The 20,335-nt window shown below is 40.3% G+C and overlaps 1 protein-coding gene across 1 annotated transcript; it reads left to right on the forward strand.

Annotated features, from left to right (window-relative positions):
• Positions 1-16,304: 16,304 nt before the first annotated feature.
• On the forward strand, positions 16,305-20,097 carry GPX8 (glutathione peroxidase 8 (putative); the record flags this gene model as incomplete). The annotated part of the gene is made up of 3 exons (XM_084225141.1): positions 16,305-16,511; positions 17,165-17,426; positions 19,352-20,097. The coding sequence occupies 3 exons, from the start codon at positions 16,305-16,307 to the stop codon at positions 19,513-19,515; spliced, it is 633 nt and encodes a 210-aa protein (XP_084081267.1). The 3' UTR covers positions 19,516-20,097.
• Positions 20,098-20,335: the final 238 nt, after the last annotated feature.

Consider the following 20,335-nt stretch of genomic DNA (forward strand, 5'->3'; position numbering starts at 1 on the left):
GGTCCTAGATATGGCTTTTGCACATTAATATGGGAGTTGAACTGGAAATACTGAAAATACCTCGCAATACATTTTACCATTTTATATGAATATTACTTACATTAAACCTATGACAAATCAGAAGAGATTCCTGCTGAAATTCACATTCAAAACTAGTATGGCACTGAAATAAAATCAGTCAGTTCAACACAATCCTTCTGGGTATCTGAGAAACAGGTATCTTGCCTTATTGCAATAGATTTATTTAAAGATTTTAATTATATTGATAAAGGTTAGTAATTGGAGATTTTCCAGCAATGGCTCTCAAAGATTTTTCAGCAACATGTTCTGTTTGTAATACAATTTATTTTAAAATCAGTTCTCTTCGTAGATAAGATGCGTGTTGAGTTACTTAGAAGCACTAAAAATGCACACACAAACCTGACTTATTGTAAGAAATGTCATTGTTTTGTGGTTGTGTAATGGACTTTATGGTACTGAAATTTATTTACAGATGCATGATCATGTGCTGTTGGACTATTTTTAACCACAACAATTACAATATAATCCCAAAATCAATTGATATTTTGGAAACTTCCACAGCAAAGTTTAGTGTAAGAATGCTGCTTTAATTTTAGTAACAATATTAACTCCATGTATTTTTTTTCTCTCCTTGTGCAGTTATTTTAACTCTGGCGTAATATTAGAATTATCTGGTTAACTTCAAACCTAGAAAAAGAATGTTACCTAAACTCCAAACCTAATGCATCAACCATAACTGTAGTTCACAGGTTCACACTGAATTTTATCATCAATTTCTGCTCCGAAGTTCCTGTTGTTTTCACTGCTTTGGCCAAGAGGAAATGTCAACCAAAACTATTTCTTACTGCAGCAAGGTTATGCCACTTGGCACTGGCAGGATGTTACACCTACATCCTTGTAACCTAACCCACACAGCATAATTGCAACTGCAGTTTATTAACTGTTTGTTCAGCTGGAATGCCTGTCCCTCCTTGCACGTCCACCTTGCAGGGCTCATACAATCACAGCCAGAACATCTTGTGAAGCCAAAAATAAACATACCACTGCTGCTCTTATCAAGAGATACCAGTTTCATTGTCAGTTAACAATAAAGTCGGCCCACCCTTGCTATTCTCTTTCCATTTAAGTAAAACAGAACACTAACATACGATTTTAAAATCACAGAAGCATTCATCATGCACAAGTCTCTCCTCAGCACCTTCATGTGTGAGTCAAAGATCCGAAACAGAAAGTGGGATGAAAAAAAACCCACAAGAATACATCTGATCTTTATCATCTGAGCCCACATACTGAAATGATACCTAAATGCAAAATATGCTACAAAAATACACTCTTGACAATGCAAAGGTCAACCACTCCATCCCTTCTTGGGCTGGCCTTTCCTTGCAGATACACAGGTAGAGAGGTGTGCAACTCTTAACAGCTGTGCTTTGCTGTGCATTTGGGAAGACAGATGGAGTCTTGGTATCGATGGTGAGGCCATCTAAGTTTACATACTGCTTCCCCAGCACAGGGCAGGCCATGATATTTGAAGTTCAGACCCACTGGAGAAAAAATTATTTCAAGCTCAGGCTTTGCACAAAACCAGACACAGTCTCCAAGGCATAGTGAAATTCTGCAAGTGGTGACAGTTTTTTGGAAGGAGAGTAAGAAACAGAGACTGCAGAAACAGGTTAAATCCTCTTTGGCTGCTTTCCTGTCATACAATAAATCTACTACTGATTTCTGAGATAGGGGAGAGATGGGGGAAAAGGTAAATCACATTTGAACAAAGCCAAGAAAATCAGCTAAAATGAATGGGTCATTTGCCTGAGTAAAAGCAGCAAGGCTCTTTCTGGGAATAGGCTTTACTACTCACCTGCTCAGAACACAATGATTCCAGCCTCAATTACAGACAGGTGGCCAAACATATTTCTCAGCCTCTTTCTGGTTTCAATGTTCCACAACTGCCAAACAAGAAATAAAAATTTGACAGCAGGAAGAAAGAAAAATTTGTTCCCTCTTTTTGTTTACCATTTGGCCACTCCCCAGTTCTGAACTGACATAAGGAAAACTTCAAGCTCATTTATTTCACAAGTAAGACAATGAATATTTCCAAATTTCAATACCTTTATCAGTGATGCAGAAGGCAGACTGAATTGAAGGGGTACATACCTGTGAGTTTAAAGCTATTTATTTACATGTCAGTCTTTATGAGTTCATAAATGGTAGCACTGTACTTCAGTACCTTCAGACTGCTGACTCTTGACTGCAGCAGGTAGGGCCAGTTCTTATCTTAGCATCTGAGCTATAGTCACACAAAATCCTCCTGTTAGTAGTAGTGTCACGTAACAATAGGTACAGATAAACATGTATAATCAGATTGAAGCCAAATTCTCAAATGTGAACCTGAAACGAGTGTTTTGAATTGAACTCTTGACGGATAGAGTGATCTTAGCAAAAGACATACAAAAAAACCAGCCTGTGCTAAGTAAAATAATTTAAGGGGACTTCCTCTAACTGATGGAAAAATAATCTGACTGTCACTGGAAAACTGAATCATTAATTCAGTCATCAGCTTTTTTTTGTTTTAGGAGCTTCATTATATGCAGCTAATTCTGGATGTCATTGGGTCTGAATGTTCAATAAAGTAGAATATGATACTGGGAAGTGCTACATATGTTTTCAGCAGAGTTCTTCTGTAGTCCAGTCAACCTTTTCCATTTGTTTCCATTAAAAAAAAAAATCAGTATCAAATAGTTTGGTAGCCACTTTAGCTAAAAATGGAGAAAGACCAAAAAAAAGTAAGTTATCTAGTACTTGCACTTCTCCATCACTGATCCAAACTGCAAGGCATATTCCTTTTTTATCCAAGCCAGACATGAAATGTGTTTGGAACTGGAATTCAAATCAATGCCTTCAACAGCTTTCAAATCAAGAGTTTGTCCATTCCAGATGTGTGCAGCAGGTCATGCAGTGACAGCAATGCGACTCACAAGGCTCCAGCCAAGCATGTTTAGCTCTAGAAGAAAGCTACGAAAAATTACTGCAAAAACCAGTAGATAATAAGCTGGAGTAAGGGGCAGTACAGTTTGGGGGAGAGAGACTATGGAAAAACATCTGGAGAATTCTTCTATGAAACTTTTACTGGCAAGCATTCCACCTCCATGAAGGAGAATATCTCTGACAAACCCAGGTCTTTGTAAATCCAATCTCCTCAAATGTGTATGTTTACACAGCAGCATCTGAGTTACAGCTTACCCACAGGAATCTTTTGATCTCTCATCCAGGATTCTACATTGCCACTTCACTCACCCTAATTTCTTCCACCAGAAATGAGGTTCCTTCTCCAACAGATACAGACCCATAAACCCCCTTGTTCCAAGGTGATTCTTGTAGCTGAGAAGGACATGGGACAGAGTCTATATGGTACAGTTTGTCCACCATCTCTTAGTTAATGATAACATTTACGCTGCAAATGGTAGGGGGAAATGCAAAAAGTTATTAAGGAAGCTCTGCTCCTCATCTTCAGGACTCGCTCAGTAAGTATATGATGGGAGAACTGCTTCCATTGTCCCTGAAGCTGGGCACATTGCACTTGCAAAACAAATCTCTGTAATAATTAGCTTCAGAACAGCCTGTTATGTCATGTAGGTCAGCAGCAGATGGTGTACAACATTTAATACCAAACCAGGACATTCTCATTTTGCATGACCCCTGAAGCAAAGAATGTGCTACCGTAATCCAAGGTCTGGCACCTTTTTTTGGTAACTGAAATTTCTCTGGAGAACAGCTGAATCCATCAGCCTGTTTAATGATAGACCTGACTGTTGCAGTACAAATCATTTCCATAGACCACCGTTGTTAATGTTGTCAGTCTTGGGACATACCTTGTGCATTATCAGTGTATATCATACCAACAAACCTCTACACCTTGTGCATTATCAGTGTATATCATACCAACAAACCTCTACACCTTGTGCATTATCAGTGTATATCATACCAACAAACCTCTACACCTCGTGCATTATCAGTGTATATCATACCAACAAACCTCTACACCTTGTGCATTATCAGTGTATATCATACCAACAAACCTCTACACCTTGTGCATTATCAGCGTATATCATACCAACAAACCTCTATACCTTGTGCATTATCAGTGTATATCATACCAACAAACCTCTACACCTTGTGCATTATCAGTGTATATCATACCAACAAACCTCTACACCTCGTGCATTATCAGTGTATATCATACCAACAAACCTCTACACCTTGTGCATTATCAGTGTATATCATACCAACAAACCTCTACACCTCGTGCATTATCAGCGTATATCATACCAACAAACCTCTACACCTTGTGCATTATCAGTGTATATCATACCAACAAACCTCTACACCTTGTGCATTATCAGTGTATATCATACCAACAAACCTCTACACCTCGTGCATTATCAGCGTATATCATACCAACAAACCTCTACACCTTGTGCATTATCAGTGTATATCATACCAACAAACCTCTACACCTTGTGCATTATCAGTGTATATCATACCAACAAACCTCTACACCTTGTGCATTATCAGTGTATATCATACCAACAAACCTCTACACCTCGTGCATTATCAGCGTATATCATACCAACAAACCTCTATTCTGTTCATGGATATACATGAACACTTGCAAAGGTATGTTGAAAAAATCTTGCCAAGGACAATTAAAAACACATACACATAAATTGTTTGTTAGATCTTATGAACTGCTCAAAATCTTCAGACCCGAGATTTATGTGTGTTCATGTGTAACTTTTGATGTTTAATTTTTGTCTCCAAAAAGACATGGGTGAGAATTTACAAGATGTCACCCAAACCACAAATGATGACACTGCTATCTTCCAAAAAAAGATATTTCAAAATCCACTCAATGAAATTGCTGCTGTGGTTACTGGCTACTAGATAGCCAAGGCTGATTGTTGAAATATTTAACTTAATTTTAGGTGGAGGTAGATCTATTTGATTTGAAAGTTGTATTGAGATCTACAGCTGAGGGAAGCTGTTACAAGAGTTATGTCCTGCAGCATTTCCAATTTATGTGAAGGGGACATATCACTACCTTTCCTGAAATACACAGAATAATTCACAGTCTGTGAAAAAAACCAACACATTGGAGGAATTAACTTAATCATTGCACCAGTCAGTAGTATGAAGCCTCACTTCTTGCTCCAAAGGTGTGGATGGCTTCATGGTGGCAACACTCCTAAGCTCATTTTGGGTCTCCTCTTGGCATTCTGTATTTGAAGATTCATCACACACAAATCAGTAACGCAAAAAAACACCATCATTTTTTCTAAGGTCTAAACCTTTCACATTCTCTTTATATTTGCCTCCACACAGCTCAGAGGAGGCTTGAAGGGTCTAATTTATCCTGTGTAGGCTCACAACACTAGACACACTAGACTAGGTAGAAACCACATTTCACCAGCTTTTTGAAACCTCCATGCATTCAGTCAGGAAGAATTGAGAATAGGCTCCACTATTTTTTGTTTAATGAGTAATATAAAATAGGGTAGTTTTTCTCTTTTTTTGCTTTTGTTTTTGTCAGAATTTGCCAGCAGCAGAATTGTTCCTGTGTGCTCTCCCGCTCCAAAACCCCCTCATACAGTAATTAATTCTTTTACTCTCTGGGGTTTATTCCCCCACAAATGTCTGCTCCACCAACGCCTAACCACAGGAAAAGGTTTTTAAAGCAAACACTCTTCGATCACACCACACGAAGCTCATGACAGCACAGTAACGAGAAACACAAGCCAATACAGGTGTGAGAAAGAAGAGTCATCTTTTGTGGTCACTGTCTACATTAGGCTGCAAAAACGCCTCAGCACTATGAAAAAATGCAAGATCATTAGTGCTTTGAATGATTAAATGCTAGATTTTTATGTATAAGAAATTACATTGCTATTGTGTAGAGCAAAATGCTGAAAACACACATTTTTGCAATTTTCTCTGTGTTTTAATTTCCTTCTTCAAATTATTCCCCAAAGAGCATTAATTACAATGGGTCTTAAAAGTTTCAAGGGCAGAATATGATATTTATCTCTACAACTAACCTCTCTGGTTCAAAAAAGAATTCCACACTGATAAAGTATTTGTACTCTGTAAATACACACATACACATCCTGCATAAAATTTCAATGACAGTTGTGGAAAACTTACATCATAAATCCCTTCCACTATCTGTCCTTAACCTTATCCCCTATTCCAAACTTCAATTGGACAGACAGTAAATGTTTCTCCTCTCAGCTGTAGTATTCCTTCTTTCTAAAGATGAGCAAGTAGATTACAATGATTTTCTCCCGTGTCTAAAATTTTGTGGAGTTAATTAAGGTTTGCAGGAATGACCTCAGATCTGCACAATGGGATTCTAACCTGCATTCTAATCTTAAAAGTTGAGACATTATTGAAATGAAACTTTGCAGTACAGAAAAAACTGTATTTCTAATATCTAGATTTTTTAATTACTTTGGAAAAATTTTCAAAGGCTTTCTGAATCCCACCAAGTAAAATAATTCAAGAAATTTAGGGCACTTAATTGTAATATTCAATGAATAGTAACATGTCTGAAACTCTCTATATAATTTTCTTCTTTAATGCTGGTAGTTGGTAATACACAATGAGACAGGAACAGATTAAATCATCTCTAACTCATTTCAGGATTCTCTTGAGTAATTCATCTACCCTAAATCATCCTGGTTACCCTTTCAGCTCTATCCACTTACTTCATGGATACATTAATATGCACAACAGGCATGTTAACATGCATTTCCTAGTGGAAATTAAATTTCATTGTGCCTTTTTCTTATTTTGTCTGGGTAGTAGTGAATATCACTGACTTTTGAAAAGATTTTGGCCCTCATATGCCTGTGTCAATTCTCAAAATGAGACTCAGGAAGTGCTGTCCCATCAAACTACTCAATTAACAAGTAGGTGGGTGGCATAAAACCTGGTATTCTTAAAGCCTATATTTATTTGTCATCAAGGGGAAAAAACACTGGGATTTATCCCTATACTGTTGCTATTAACTGCTCTGAAACAAGACTTATTTTCACTGAGGAAAGCAATGAAAGAAAATACAAATCTATCACATAAATCCAAATTTCTTCTACAAGGGTTGAAATCCAGATTCATAAAGAGAAATAGCCAGAACACCAAAACAAATCATCTGTCTAAGACAGAAGACACCAAAATATTAGTCTGATTTTAATGAAGTGTATCGCACTAAAATAAGTACGGGTATGCCTGTATGATTTGTCTTCAGGTTCCCCCTGTTTTCAAATCCCTTGATCATTGACACCCCCTAATGCCCAGACATTTTCTGGGATATTCTGGATAGGATATTTTCTGTAGTAAATTAATCAACTCCCCCACAGATGAAACCAGCAGCAGTGCTAGGGAAAGCTTGACCTTTCCCTACAGGCAAGAGCAACAAAACTCTGCATGCCCTGATCTCATGTACTCAACAGTCCATACAACATATTTCCCCTGCCCCTTCCACAGCACAACCCTATACTGCTTGCAGCATTCTGAAACAGAAAAGCTACAAGGAAATTAACGTTTTAGGACCACCAGTGTATCAGATGGGGGCCAAAGGAGAGCCAGGTAAAATGCTAGGAGTTAACCACACTGAAAAAGCTGGAATACTATGTGCTCAGAGGTGGTGAGAACTCTAGAAGTAGCTGTGGGCAGGTAGCTCTCAGCCAGTTTGTATTACTCTGTAACACCAACTGGAAAAGATAGATGCACTTGCTTTTCCAGTGTAGATGCAGACTGTACTATCTTATTGTTCAGTGTGCCTGAAAATTGGAAGGTATCTTTCCAGATGCAGCTAGTATTTTCCCAGACCTTCACATCACCAGTTTCTGCAATGCTATATCCAACCTCTGGAACCATTGGAACCTAAGCTGAAGTGAAAATATGACTGAATTAAGAAGTCAGTTGAAAAACATATTTAAATACTGTGGATAACACCAATCCCATGAAAGGACTCAATAGTCATTACATGAAAGCCCCATTCCCTGGGATGGGAAATGAATAACAAATACAGAATATCAAATCATGTTCAACACCTGAGAGACTTGAGACATTTTTCCTTCCATAAAACATGGTTTCACTGCTAATGATCACTAACAAAGCTGTTTGAACAAGGCCACCTTAGCAGTGGAAGAAGGTCCAAACCTGTACACCAAGTTACTGCCTGGGTCACCTGACAAACCTTAGAGCCCTCTTGTCTTCTTCAGAATTTGCATTTGGACTAATGTTATGAGCTTGCAATGACATTTTCTGGAAGCTGTCCATGCGTCTATCTGTGAGGGAAGAGCAGTTCTGTGGTGCAGGCACTGCAGGGTCATTGATTACAGCAATTGATTACCCCTGGATGGCAGAGTCCTCCCTCAAACCAGGCTCACAGACACTCAACTCCATGATCTCATTCCCTAAACCAGCACTACAACATAAAGTGGAAAATAGCTACAAGGCATCTCTAAGGAATATGTTCTTAAAAATTACATTAGCATTTCCTTGGGTGTGAAAGAAAGAGATGATGCAGCAAAAATAAGGAAAGAGAGATCTGAATCATTAGGTCTTTAACCAAGATTCAAAGGCTCAGATCAGCTCACACAAGACAGGAATATCTTCATCAATTCCTAGTAATATGCATTTTTTCACAATGGTCACTGAGATTAATCATCTGATGCCAAATTTCAGTTTGTTCTGTGATTATTTATATATAGCAATGTGGAAATGTAGTGGGCATTTTTACCAGCCATTCAAGATTAGTGTATTCCAATGTCTGTGAAATCTGTCCTTCCACACACAGACTGTGTCACTCTTCTTCAAAACCCTGCTGCAAGCAAGACAAGAAAGGTCTTAGAAAAACATAACTGGAAAATAGAAGTGTTTCTCCTTTATATATTCCAGCTGTTCTGCAGCAGGCCTTCAGCTTTGAGAGGCATTTTCTGTATGATTTATACAGACAACTTGGCAGAAAGCTAATCACATTGCTTGGATATGTGTCCCTCTAATATTAATGCAGACATTTCTGTGGAAAATTGATTGTGTATGCAAGGAAGTAATATTCTGTCCCACAGAGAGACCACACACGCTCACTGGTATGTGAGAAGATTCTATTTTCAACAGACTATTCTCAACAGATCCCATTCCTTTATACCAACAGGCTGCACAAAGTAAATAGTCATTTATTATTGTATTTGAAAAGATAAGTAGATTTTCCTACGGGTTTAGTCAAGACTGACTTTCAAATGATTTTAGAACTTACATTTTGGTCACATCACAACGTATTGCAAAGATGCCCATATCACAATTTAGGAAATGGTTGTGCTCCTGGATCTAGAACTCTGAACACATTTCCTCTAACTCAGTTTCTATGTGTAAGTTAGTATAAATCCAGGTTTACACAGAATCCACATGAACCTCATGAGGTTCAATAAGGCCAAGTGCAAGGTGCTGCTCATGGCTGAGGGCAACCTCCAGTACCAACACAGGCTGGGGGATGAACAGATTGAGAGCAGCCCTGCCCAGAAGGATTTGGGGGCATGGATGGATAGAAGCTAGACATGAGCTGGAAATGGGCAGTTATAGCCCAGAAAACCAGTTGTATCCTGGGCTGCACAAAAAACGTGTGGCCAGCAAATTAAGGGAGGTGATTCTGCTTCTCTGTTCCACTCTGGTGATCCCACCTGGAAAGCTGTGCCCAGCTCTGAGGTCTTCAACACAGAAAGGCCTGTTGGAGTGGGTCCAGAGCAGACCCACAGAAGTGATGAGAGGGCAGGAGCACTCTTCTCTGAGGACAGCCTGAGAGAGATGTGGTTGTTCAGCCTGGAGGAGGGACCTGGGAGACCTTACTGTAGCCTTTCAGCACTTACAGGGGGCTGATAAGAAAGAGAAGTACAGACCTTTTAGCAGGGCGTGTTGTGATGGGACAAGAGGTGATGGTTTTAAATCAAAGGAGGGGAGATTGACACTAGGTATAAAAAAGAGATTTTTTACAGTGAGGGTGGTGAAGTAGTGCAATATGTTGCCTGAAGGGGTGGTGGATGCCCCATGCCTGAAAACATCCAAGGCCCAGCTGGGCAGGGCTCTCAGAGTTTTGATCAAGTTGAAAATGGCCCTCATCATTGCAGGTGGTTTGGACTAGATTATATTTAAATGTCCCATCCAACCCAAATAATTCTCTTACTCCATTTGAACAGAACAACAACTACTCGTCTTCCAAAAGATGTTCCATTACAAGAAAAAAAATGTTTTCTGTACATTACTTCATGAAAAGAGTTTATCATCTCATCAAAAGGAGCAGTTACATTCAATTTCTGTGTTGGCTAGATTGACCTAAGACTATTCAAACGATTGAGTTGTTTATTTTAAAAGTTCTAAAATTTACTGACTCTCCAATCAGTTGATGGAAGGGAGAGAGAGCAAAGAAACCACTGTTCCCTGTTGAAAGGAAGAATTTCAAGACTCGTTTGTTTATTAAGAAAATTAAGTGATTGTCCCAGGAATCAGGTTTCCCAGAATGGTACAAAAACATGGTCTCTTTCCAACATCCAGGCATGTTCACTATTACAAAGCATCAGACAACAACCCTAATTAGTCCATCAATGCTGACATCACCTCCTTTTGTTAGAAGTTCAGCTTAATACCTCCACAGAAACTTCTCTATGATATGAATTATGGGTCATAAAATGCTATAAAAAAGACACTAGATATGCAATTCTGAAGCAAGTTCACTCAATAGTTATGGTCAAAACAGTAATTATGTGAAAGCAGCTATTAACCTCTTCATATCAACTTTGGAACTGGTGCAATCCAGGGAAGGAAAGAACAGGAGAAGTTGTAATCACTGATTAAAAAGTTCCACCTTAATATTTGAACAGTCACAAGGAGATAGCAGTAAAGTAGAGAAGAGGTTTTAAGTGTCATATTATGGTAACAGATTTTCTAAAGTAAGTACCAATGCTTTACATAAGAAGTCAATTTTGTACTCAAGAGAAACTTCTTCTCTAATGAAGGTGGGTAGCAAAACGTAGATTTATGGTCCAAAAAGGAATGGATACTGCCTAAAATAGAAAAAAAAAAGTGTGCCAGTGTTCACAAAGTGATAAACTGATAAAATGTACAGCAATATAAAATAACACTTAAACAGGAAGTGTTCTGAAGTCTTTGTTTCAAGTGTTAAGCAGATTCCTTGTGTTCTTTCAACCTTGATCAAAATCTGACCACTTATTTTCACAACAATATTCTCAGAAAGGTACTTTTTGGTAACTTTTTAGTAATTTTTTCATAGCACCTCATTCTGTCTGCGTGACAAAAACAACAGCTACATCCTGAAGAACTGAAGCAATAATCTTCACACACAGTGCTTGTTAAAGGAAGTGGAAAACTGAGTCATTCATGTTCCTCATGCATCTTTCTTGCAATATATGCTTTCTCTCAGGGGTAACAAACCCATCTTGGGGGCTTCATTAGTTTAGTTTTGATTTTAGTTTACAGGATAATAGCCAAGAGAAAAAGAAGAAAAGCTGAATCAAATAAACGACAAAAAAGTTACTCCTAACTTTTCTCCAGCAGACATTTCCTAAATGGACCTTCTCATGTTACTGTTATCCATGCCAATAAGGTAGTATCCTCAAAACTGATTCCAGGCCAAAGACAAAGCCAATATCCTGTCTGTGCATTTGAATATGGCATAACTCACCTATTACTTTTCTGCTTCAGCTCTCCTGGTATTCCTTCCTTCCAAACCTGTTGCAGCATGACTGCTAGGTAGAGTAATTTTCATGATAGAGAATTTCTTCGGCATCTGAGGTGTTACTGTAAAAAACAGTTTTAATGGAAAAAAATCCTTTTAAAAATGTGCATGGGAATACATGTCAAACACTTTTTAGAGTAGCACTGATTGTGTAAGAGCAGTACTGAGAAAGCAGATCTGCACACTAAGTGGGACAGTGCAAATACTGAGCAGTCACCCTGCTTTCCTTTTGTTGGTGAGAAAAAGAGATATTTCTACAGCACTATTCATCTTATCCTAAAAGAGATGTCTAAACAAGATCAGATTCATCATTCCCTTTATAAAAGATGCCTGTTTACTACTGCAGCTCATGTCTGGCCTTAGGTTTATTGACTAGTTACAGAAAATCCTGATTCTTAGAAAATTATTAGCTGATTTCCCAGGACCACACAGGCTTTCACCACTGCTTGTAGAGGCAGCATGCAGCACTTTCTGTTCTAGAAGACGGAAAGACTTCAGACTCTTTTAGAGCCAGAGTTTCCTAGACCTGAGCATGCATTACTGAAAAGCTCTAGTATTCTCCTTAGTAGAAAATAGAACTGCACTTTCTGACCATAATCATAGGAACATATCCAGAGCATGTAGGAGCATCTTTTATTCGTTTTCTAAATATTTCGATTATTAATCAAGAAGTCAACCATGTAAAGTTCCCTACATCTTCCAGGAAGCCCTTTGTGGACATGCAGCATGCAAACCGTTCCCCGCTTTCCCCCAGCTCTGCTGCAAGCGGGAGTCAGCGCTCCCAAAGCTCATTTGACGCTCCGTCAGCTCCCTCTGTTGCTGACGGAGAGAAACAGCCTCCCCTAGCATCGCCTGTGCTCCAGACCGACTCGGAGCACTGGAAGTTTGATCTGCGCCCTGAATGGCCCCGCAGTAGATCTCTTTCTTCTAGAGTGAGTAGAGTGTGGATGTTCCCTTTGTCAACTCACGAAGCCTTAGGCATTTGAGAAGAAGCAACCACGGGAGGCCAGCTCCTCATCCCAAGGGTGCACTCCACACCAAAGCCAGCCTCCCTCCAGACTGGTCTGCTGGCTCTGCAGGGGCTGCACATACGGTGAAGGAGAGGCAGAAGGAAGAAAACGAGAGGCCTGTATGAGCTCTCCTACCCTTCTGTCAGCTAACAGATGACTTTTCCAGACGTGAAGGTGCTGGCAAAGACCCTGCGGCCTCTTGTAGCCCAATGGAATTTAAAACCACTCTTGTGTGTCCAACATCAAGGCAAAAAAAGGCCAGTCTGCCACAGACACTTCTTGGCTAGGCATAAGACCAGTTTTTTTCTCTTTCCTTTCATCCCATTCAGTGTCAGCTGTCTGTACAGCCTGCTGCCCTCAGCTATCTGCACACCAGGGAGGGGAATCACGAGTACAGCTTTCCTTTCACAACAGCAGCATACTCCTGAGAGAAAATAACAGAATCAATTAGGTGGGAAAAGACCTCTGAGATCATCAAGTCCAGCCCACAACCTAATGCCACCATTCCAAGAGACCATAGCACTAAGTGCCATGCCCAGTCTTTCTTTAAATACTTCCAGGGACGGTGCCTCCACCACTTCCCCGGGCAGCCCATTCCAAGGTCTAATCTCCCTTTTTGTGAAGAAATTCCTTCTAATGTCCAACATAAACCTAATGGTTTGAGGCCATTTCCTCTCGTCCTGGCTGGCTGCCTAGAAGAAGAGACGGACCCCCACCTGGGCACAGCCTCCTTTCAGGCAGTTGTACGGAGTGGTAATGTCTCCCCTGAGCCTCCTTTTCTCCAGGACAAACACCCCCAGCTCCCTCAGCTGCTGCTCACGGGACTTGTGCTCCAGACCCATCACCAGATTTGCTGCCCCCCTCTGGACTTGCTCCAGTACTTCGGTGTAAATTTAAGCAATGAGAGGATGCTGTCTGGAGCTTGCTGTGCCCGGGCAGCCTGCGCAGGCTGCTGCAGCTCTGCACCGCCGGAGCCCGGCAGCGGGAGACGAGAATCACCGACACCTCGCACAAATTCCCCGCCGCAGGCTCTTTCGGAAATCCCTGCCGGAGGCCATCCTGGCCCCGCACGGACGCGTTCCTCTGCGGCTGCCCCGGCGCCCGCCGGCCGTGCCGCTGCCCGGGGCTCCGCGGCGGCTCTGCCATCGCGCTCTGCCGGCGGCGCCGCGCCCAGCGCTTCCCCGGGAGCGCCCGGTCCGCTCCAGCCTGCCGCCTGCACGGGCTGCAGGGCACCAAAAACCCAGGTTAGCCAAGGCTTAATGTCAGCCTGTTCTTAGTTCGCGCTGTTTTTAATTCTGCCGTGCCCTTGCCTCAGAGCAACAGCCGCGGATGCTGGGCTGAGCGCGGCTCCGGCAGACGGTCGAAAGCGCCGAGACAGAGTGAGCAGACGGGGGAAAATATAGTGCAAAACAAACCTTTCTGTTCAGATGTGTACAGCTGAATCAACGCTGGCCCAGAAAGCCTCTGGCAAGGAAGAAAAAAAAAAAAAAAACCAATAAAAAAACAAACCAGAACAAAAAAACCTACATTTGTGTCACTCGTGCACTAAAGCTACATCGATGGCTTTTGATGACCCAAGGCAGCTTCAGCTACATAGCAACGGAGGTTTAGGGGTCCGGCGGTTCCTGAGAGAGGGACTGGTTTTCTGCCTGGAACCAGTCAGGTTCTCTGATCTCCATCCATGAAAGAAGACTTAGATCTCTTCTGATTCCTGAACTTTCTCACCACCATTGCAGCTTAATCATGTCATTATTTTTAAAGCTATCTTGTACTTTTTAATAAATTTAGAGATACCAAGTAAAGATTAAATTGGTCTTTTTATTTTCATTTGTTCAAATTCATTCATAGAGCTATTTGTGTCAGAAAACCATAAAATCTGAAAAACTATCAAAATGTAAGAGCCCAGACAATATTAAACAACAAAATTTGGTTGTCAGACAGATTTTGAACAAGGTTTTAGTTGAGAGTAACAAAAGGAGACACAGTTAATATAATGGGCTTCTGGGTAATTATTAGGTACACCAGTATTATAATATATTAAGGGGGTTTTGTTTTATTTTGTTCTGAAATAGTATTAGATGCAAATTGCCAACACTTGAGATGTAGCTTAGACATCAGGATGTTACATGGGTTTTCTGTAACCAAACACATTTTTTTCTTGCCTTTAAGGTCAGCATTAGTCACATGTGCTTGCTTGTTGAGTACAGCTTTTTTCATTTGAGCACACAATTATGTGTGCTTTCTTCCCGACCATCAAAACACCGTTCTCACTGGCCACTCTGCCAGGCAGAGGCAGAGCCTAACATGTCCTCATGTACAAATACTGAAATTTCATAGGGTTTCCCAAGCATCTCTTTGTTCTGTAGAACAGTGTGACGCTGTCCTTATAGTCTCGTTAAACAAAATGAATGTGGATTTTAGCTATTTAGAGATTATAGAAAGAGTTGGACGTACCACTATGATATTGTGCAAATCAACGATACTGGTAGTGATACCAAAGACACCAAAAGGGGAGAAACAACCAGATTCCAGGTTTTAGATCCAGAAAAACCCCTTCTATTTCCACCTCTTAAAATGCATTATCTAAGCGCAGCAAAAATCAGGGTGACAAAGAAAACCAACTGAGACAGAAATGACTCTTCAATGGTGGTTTGCACTGGGAGGGAAAGAGAGTAAGCAGAGACTCAAAAGCAGCAAAACAGCACTGAGGCTTGGCATAGACCTGAGACTTTCAGCTAACTCTTCTCTCATGCAGACCTTCAATCTTACCATCTCAGTACAGCTCGTTGCCAGGTAGCCAGTAGCAATTAAGAAAGCAACCCGTTTTCCATTATCATCCCCACTCTCAATGCAAAAAAAAAAAAAATCCACATTATATTATCTTCCTTTATTAGGACAGCCTATTACCAAGGAGTTTTTCTCTACTCCGTGTGCTGAAAAGATTTTTACTCAGCTGTCTGTGATCCCCCAGCAGCTGATGAGATGCAGTGCTGAGTTCGTAGACAGGGTGGTTTCAGCCATCCTGCCTTTTTTCTACCTCAACAGCTGTCCCCCGGAATGCTTCTCCAAGTCTGCCTGATAACACAGCTGCCTCCCGCAGAGCAACTCCCCAGCTACACCTGAGGCCCAGGGATGTGCTGGAGCTGCACTACAAACTCAGTCTTGTCCCGACCAGCTCCCAAGACAGTGCAGCGCACACCAGAGTGTCCCACACGGGTCAGTCACCCCGAGCAGAGCAATTAGCCTCCTTAGGTGATAGTTACACCCTTTTCATTCATTTCTTCTCCCCGCTTCCATCCCTCTCCCCCCCAAAAGAGGCCCAGCAGGCACTGTGATCTGTAACAGGGCTTTTGCAGCAGGGACGAAAACGAGCAGCTTGTTCTTTCCGGTCTGAGCCGAGAGTCTCATGTTTCAGCTCCTCCTTCACATTCCAGGCCTGCCCAGGCTCCTCTCCAAAGATTTCAAAAATGGAGCCTCTCACAACCAGTTATCCTCTGAAATACTCGGTGCACAAAGCCAGGATCTTTGCTGTCTTCCTGTCAATGGTTTTGTGCACCACCATTCTCTGCCTGCTACAACTCAGGTTTTTTAAACCTAAAATCAAAGACTTTTATTCTTTTGAAGTCAAGGATTCACGAGGAAGGATTATTTCCTTGGAGAAGTACAGAGGGAAAGTAAGTTATTATTTCACTTTTTCTGTCTTGAATCCATACTGACAAAAAAATGTGAACGTTTCCAGATAAATAAAATGCTTGATTATGCGAGTTTTTGGCAGAGATTTGTGCTACATTACTGTTCTTCATACAGAAAGGTGAAGAAAATTTATTTTATCTAGGCTGCTCCAGGAATCAAGTATTAGATCTAGCAAATCAAGAAAAGTAATTGTATTATTTAGCACAGGTCAATACAGCCTAACAAGCAAACTGGTGGATTTTAATCTTAGTTAAGAATGTTGCTTTTGGATTTTGGAAGTTTATCTAGTAAATATGATTTTAGTGCATGTCCTAAATATCTGCTTTTTTAAATGCTTATATATAAACAAAGCTGTAAGATTAAGTTTATGAGTTTACTATATTTTTACAACAGATTGTCTGAAAGCAAATCTCTTCAGCTGCTTTTATTTTTATCTGTTTAATGAAAGGATGAACAGACACATTATGTTTAGCCTTCCAACAGGAACCATGATGATAATGAGAAATGTCATTTTAAGATTTAATTGTGATCTCTACAAAATCTATAGGCTTCTTCCTTACTAGACTAAATAATAGCTAATAACTAAATAGCTAATAACTAATAACTAAAGTTATTCTAACTTTATTTCCTGAAGGCAACTTTGGTTGTAAACGTGGCCAGTTACTGTCGATACACAGACAAAAATTACATCGCACTGCAAGAGCTGCACAGAGAGTTTGGTCCCTCCCACTTCACTGTGCTGGCGTTTCCCTGCAACCAGTTCGGAGAATCAGAGCCTAGTTCAAGCCAGGAAATAGAATCTTTTGCCAAAGGAAACTATGGAGTAACATTCCCTGTTTTCCACAAAATCAAGATCCTAGGATCAGAAGCAGATCCAGCCTTTAAATATCTAATAGGTAACTGTTTTCTTTTATGTATCAAGCTGCCTGTAACCATGGTACTCTCGTTGAATCCAGGCTGCATGTTTTTGTCAGGAAACACTGAGGTCTTCTTAACCTATGGAGAGAAACAAGCGCCTAGCATACAATTACTCTCATTTCAATTTAGATATCAAAAATATGGGCTAAAGAATTGTGTCCTGAAAACATCAGTTTCTCTTCACTGCTTATAAAACCAGTCTGCTCTGACCAGCCAGCTAGAAACACCCATTTTGCTTCAAATGCTAGAGCTAGAAACTCCCACTTGCAAAATCCTATTTCAAAGTATGTGATTTTTATTTTAAAAAAGACTTTTCTTATGGACAAAGATGTAGTTATAGGAGTGATAAAATTATCAGAAGATTTTATATAACCACATGCAGATGAGATTTTTAGCTGGGTCCTACGTCCCCCTTTAGGTAAACAGTATTGTAAAGCAGGTTTACATATACTAGTTATATATAACCACTGATTTGCATTAATTTCTCATGTGAACTTCAGGACCTAGCCTGCAAAATCCTGCATGAATACAGGGAGCATTTGCAGACTTAGAACCTCATATTCTGATAAGCAAAATTAAATCCTCTCTCCCTTTAGTTGACCAAAGTTTCGTAGACTCAAAGCCAACTTGAAAAGCCTCTCTGAACTTTGACCAGATTTTGAACCATATTGATCTATGAAAGAAAAAGATAGCTTAAACATAACCCCTTTCTAACACACCATTTTACCCAGAAAGTAAAGCAGCAGAGAGCCCGAACCTGTATTCCATCTCCTTGCCTTCCAAATCTATTTCACTCTGTCACAGTGCCTCTTGTCAGAGAACTACTTCAATACCTAAATGAAATCTTTCCCAGAACTCTTATATGCTATATCCCCCAAGATACTTCCTATGACTTGAAAATTGTTTTTATTGAGGAATCATGTAAGTGGTCACCATTGTCCTGGTAACTGTTTATTCCTTCCTGCTCTTAGGCATGCTAGTAAAAACCTCAGGTAACTTTGTTGCCCTGGGTTGCCAGATATCCAGTGGAATTATTGAGGGTTGTCTCTCAGTTCTTTTTAGAGAAGACTAGAGCACAAAGGCACCCACTCTGTGTGATGAATCCAGATTCTAAATATCAGTGCCATCAGTGTTAAACATTGATACCTATAAAGGAAAAAACGTTCTACTCAAATTTTCTTATTGCTGTTCACCTACTAGAAGGAGAAAGATCCTTTGGTACTTCAATATTCTGAAATAAAGTTTTTCTCTTCCTGCATCCCTGTGTTGCACATTAAATTCCTGTGCATTTTCAATTAAAGTACCTGTTTTATTTATGTTGCTGTTTTGACAATCAGAAGGCTGAACATCATGCTATACCACCCTTTTGTGCCTGTGACTACTAGCAATAGGATGGCAACAGCATTGTGCAATAATCTAGTGCAAAATTAGTCCATTTGCAGTGCAAGTGTGGTGCCAAACTTCAATCCATTGCTTAAAAAATCCTGTTTAGGGTTCAGCACCGTTCCAACGAAACCCTTGTCCTCCAGTCAGAACCTACTGGAGCCTTTTTTGAAAGAAGCCTAATTAAGCCATCACCAGTACAACTTCCTGCTCCCATCTCACTTCCCAAAACTGACACAAAAGTAGAGATTCCCTAAATAAATATGCAGCCCTTGTATTCTCTTCCCTAGGAAGTATGGAATAGTAAAAGTAGGAACTCTTTAAGAGTTTTGCAGGAAGGGGGGAGCATCACTGACTTACAGCTTTTCAGATCATTAGCAGCAATCAGTAAATCCATGCCCAGACTACTAGCAAAGTGTATGGTGGGATTACTTCAGCATAAATAGTCAAAGAATCAATGTGGGGCCTGGAGACAATTCAAGGTGTAAGTCACTAAAATTGTCTGATCTTGTCCTTACAGACTCTTCAAAGAAAGAGCCTCGATGGAATTTCTGGAAGTACCTTGTCAGCCCTGAGGGTAAGGTTGTGAAATTCTGGAGACCTGAAGAGCCAATAGAAAGTATCAAACCAGAGGTTACATCATTAATCAGGCAGATTATCATGAAGAAAAGAGAAGACCTCTGAAAAAGCCATTCCACACCATGGGTATACAGCCTTTCTACATTCCTGGGAAACAGTTGCTAGAAGCTAAACCCTCAGGTGACTTTGCTACTCTTTAACTTTGATGTTTGCAATCTGTCTACTAGTTCTGGATTGGCTGCTGCCGTGGCCTCAGTAAACAGGCACAGCGGGGCAGGGAGGGACCACCAAATTGCATAAAGGGTTTATGATTTCTTTTTCTGAATTGCTGACAATAGCGAATTAAAATTGTCATCTGCAGGTGAATAGTTAGAAGGTTTATTAATAAATGACTCATATTTACACAGGGTTTTTTCCCTATTATACCAGTAACACAAGATTTTGTACTCCATTAACACATAATTGCCCTGTCATGAAAGACATGAGACCCAGACACATCCATAGCAGGGTTTCACATATGTAACTGAAGATACAGCTTTGCAATATCTTCTCAAGGAAGACTACTGCGTTGTGAAGCTGTCAGTTGCAAAAAAAAAAAAAATGTACATGGAAAATAAAATTATTAAAAGAAGCACAAAAATTGAAATAAAGTGTGTTTGCTGCTTCGTATTTTACATTTTAGTTCTCCAACACCTTTAAAGCCTTCAGCCTTCTCCATACATTTGTGCTGCAGTACAGTGCCTCAGATGTGATCTCCTCTCTGGGTGGGTTATTTCTCTTCTGACCTGCATGAAGGCAGAGTCTGTGTAAATATTCATGGTTGCTCACAGAAGGATTCAAGGGGCAACAAGAGTCAAGAGCCTGGCACCCTGACAGACATCTTTCTGAGACAGTCCAAAACAGTGCTCCCCAGCCTCCTCTCATC

The sequence above is a fragment of the Fringilla coelebs genome (genome assembly GCF_963513975.1).
Source record: "Fringilla coelebs genome assembly, chromosome: Z".
Lineage (NCBI taxonomy): Eukaryota > Metazoa > Chordata > Aves > Passeriformes > Fringillidae > Fringilla > Fringilla coelebs.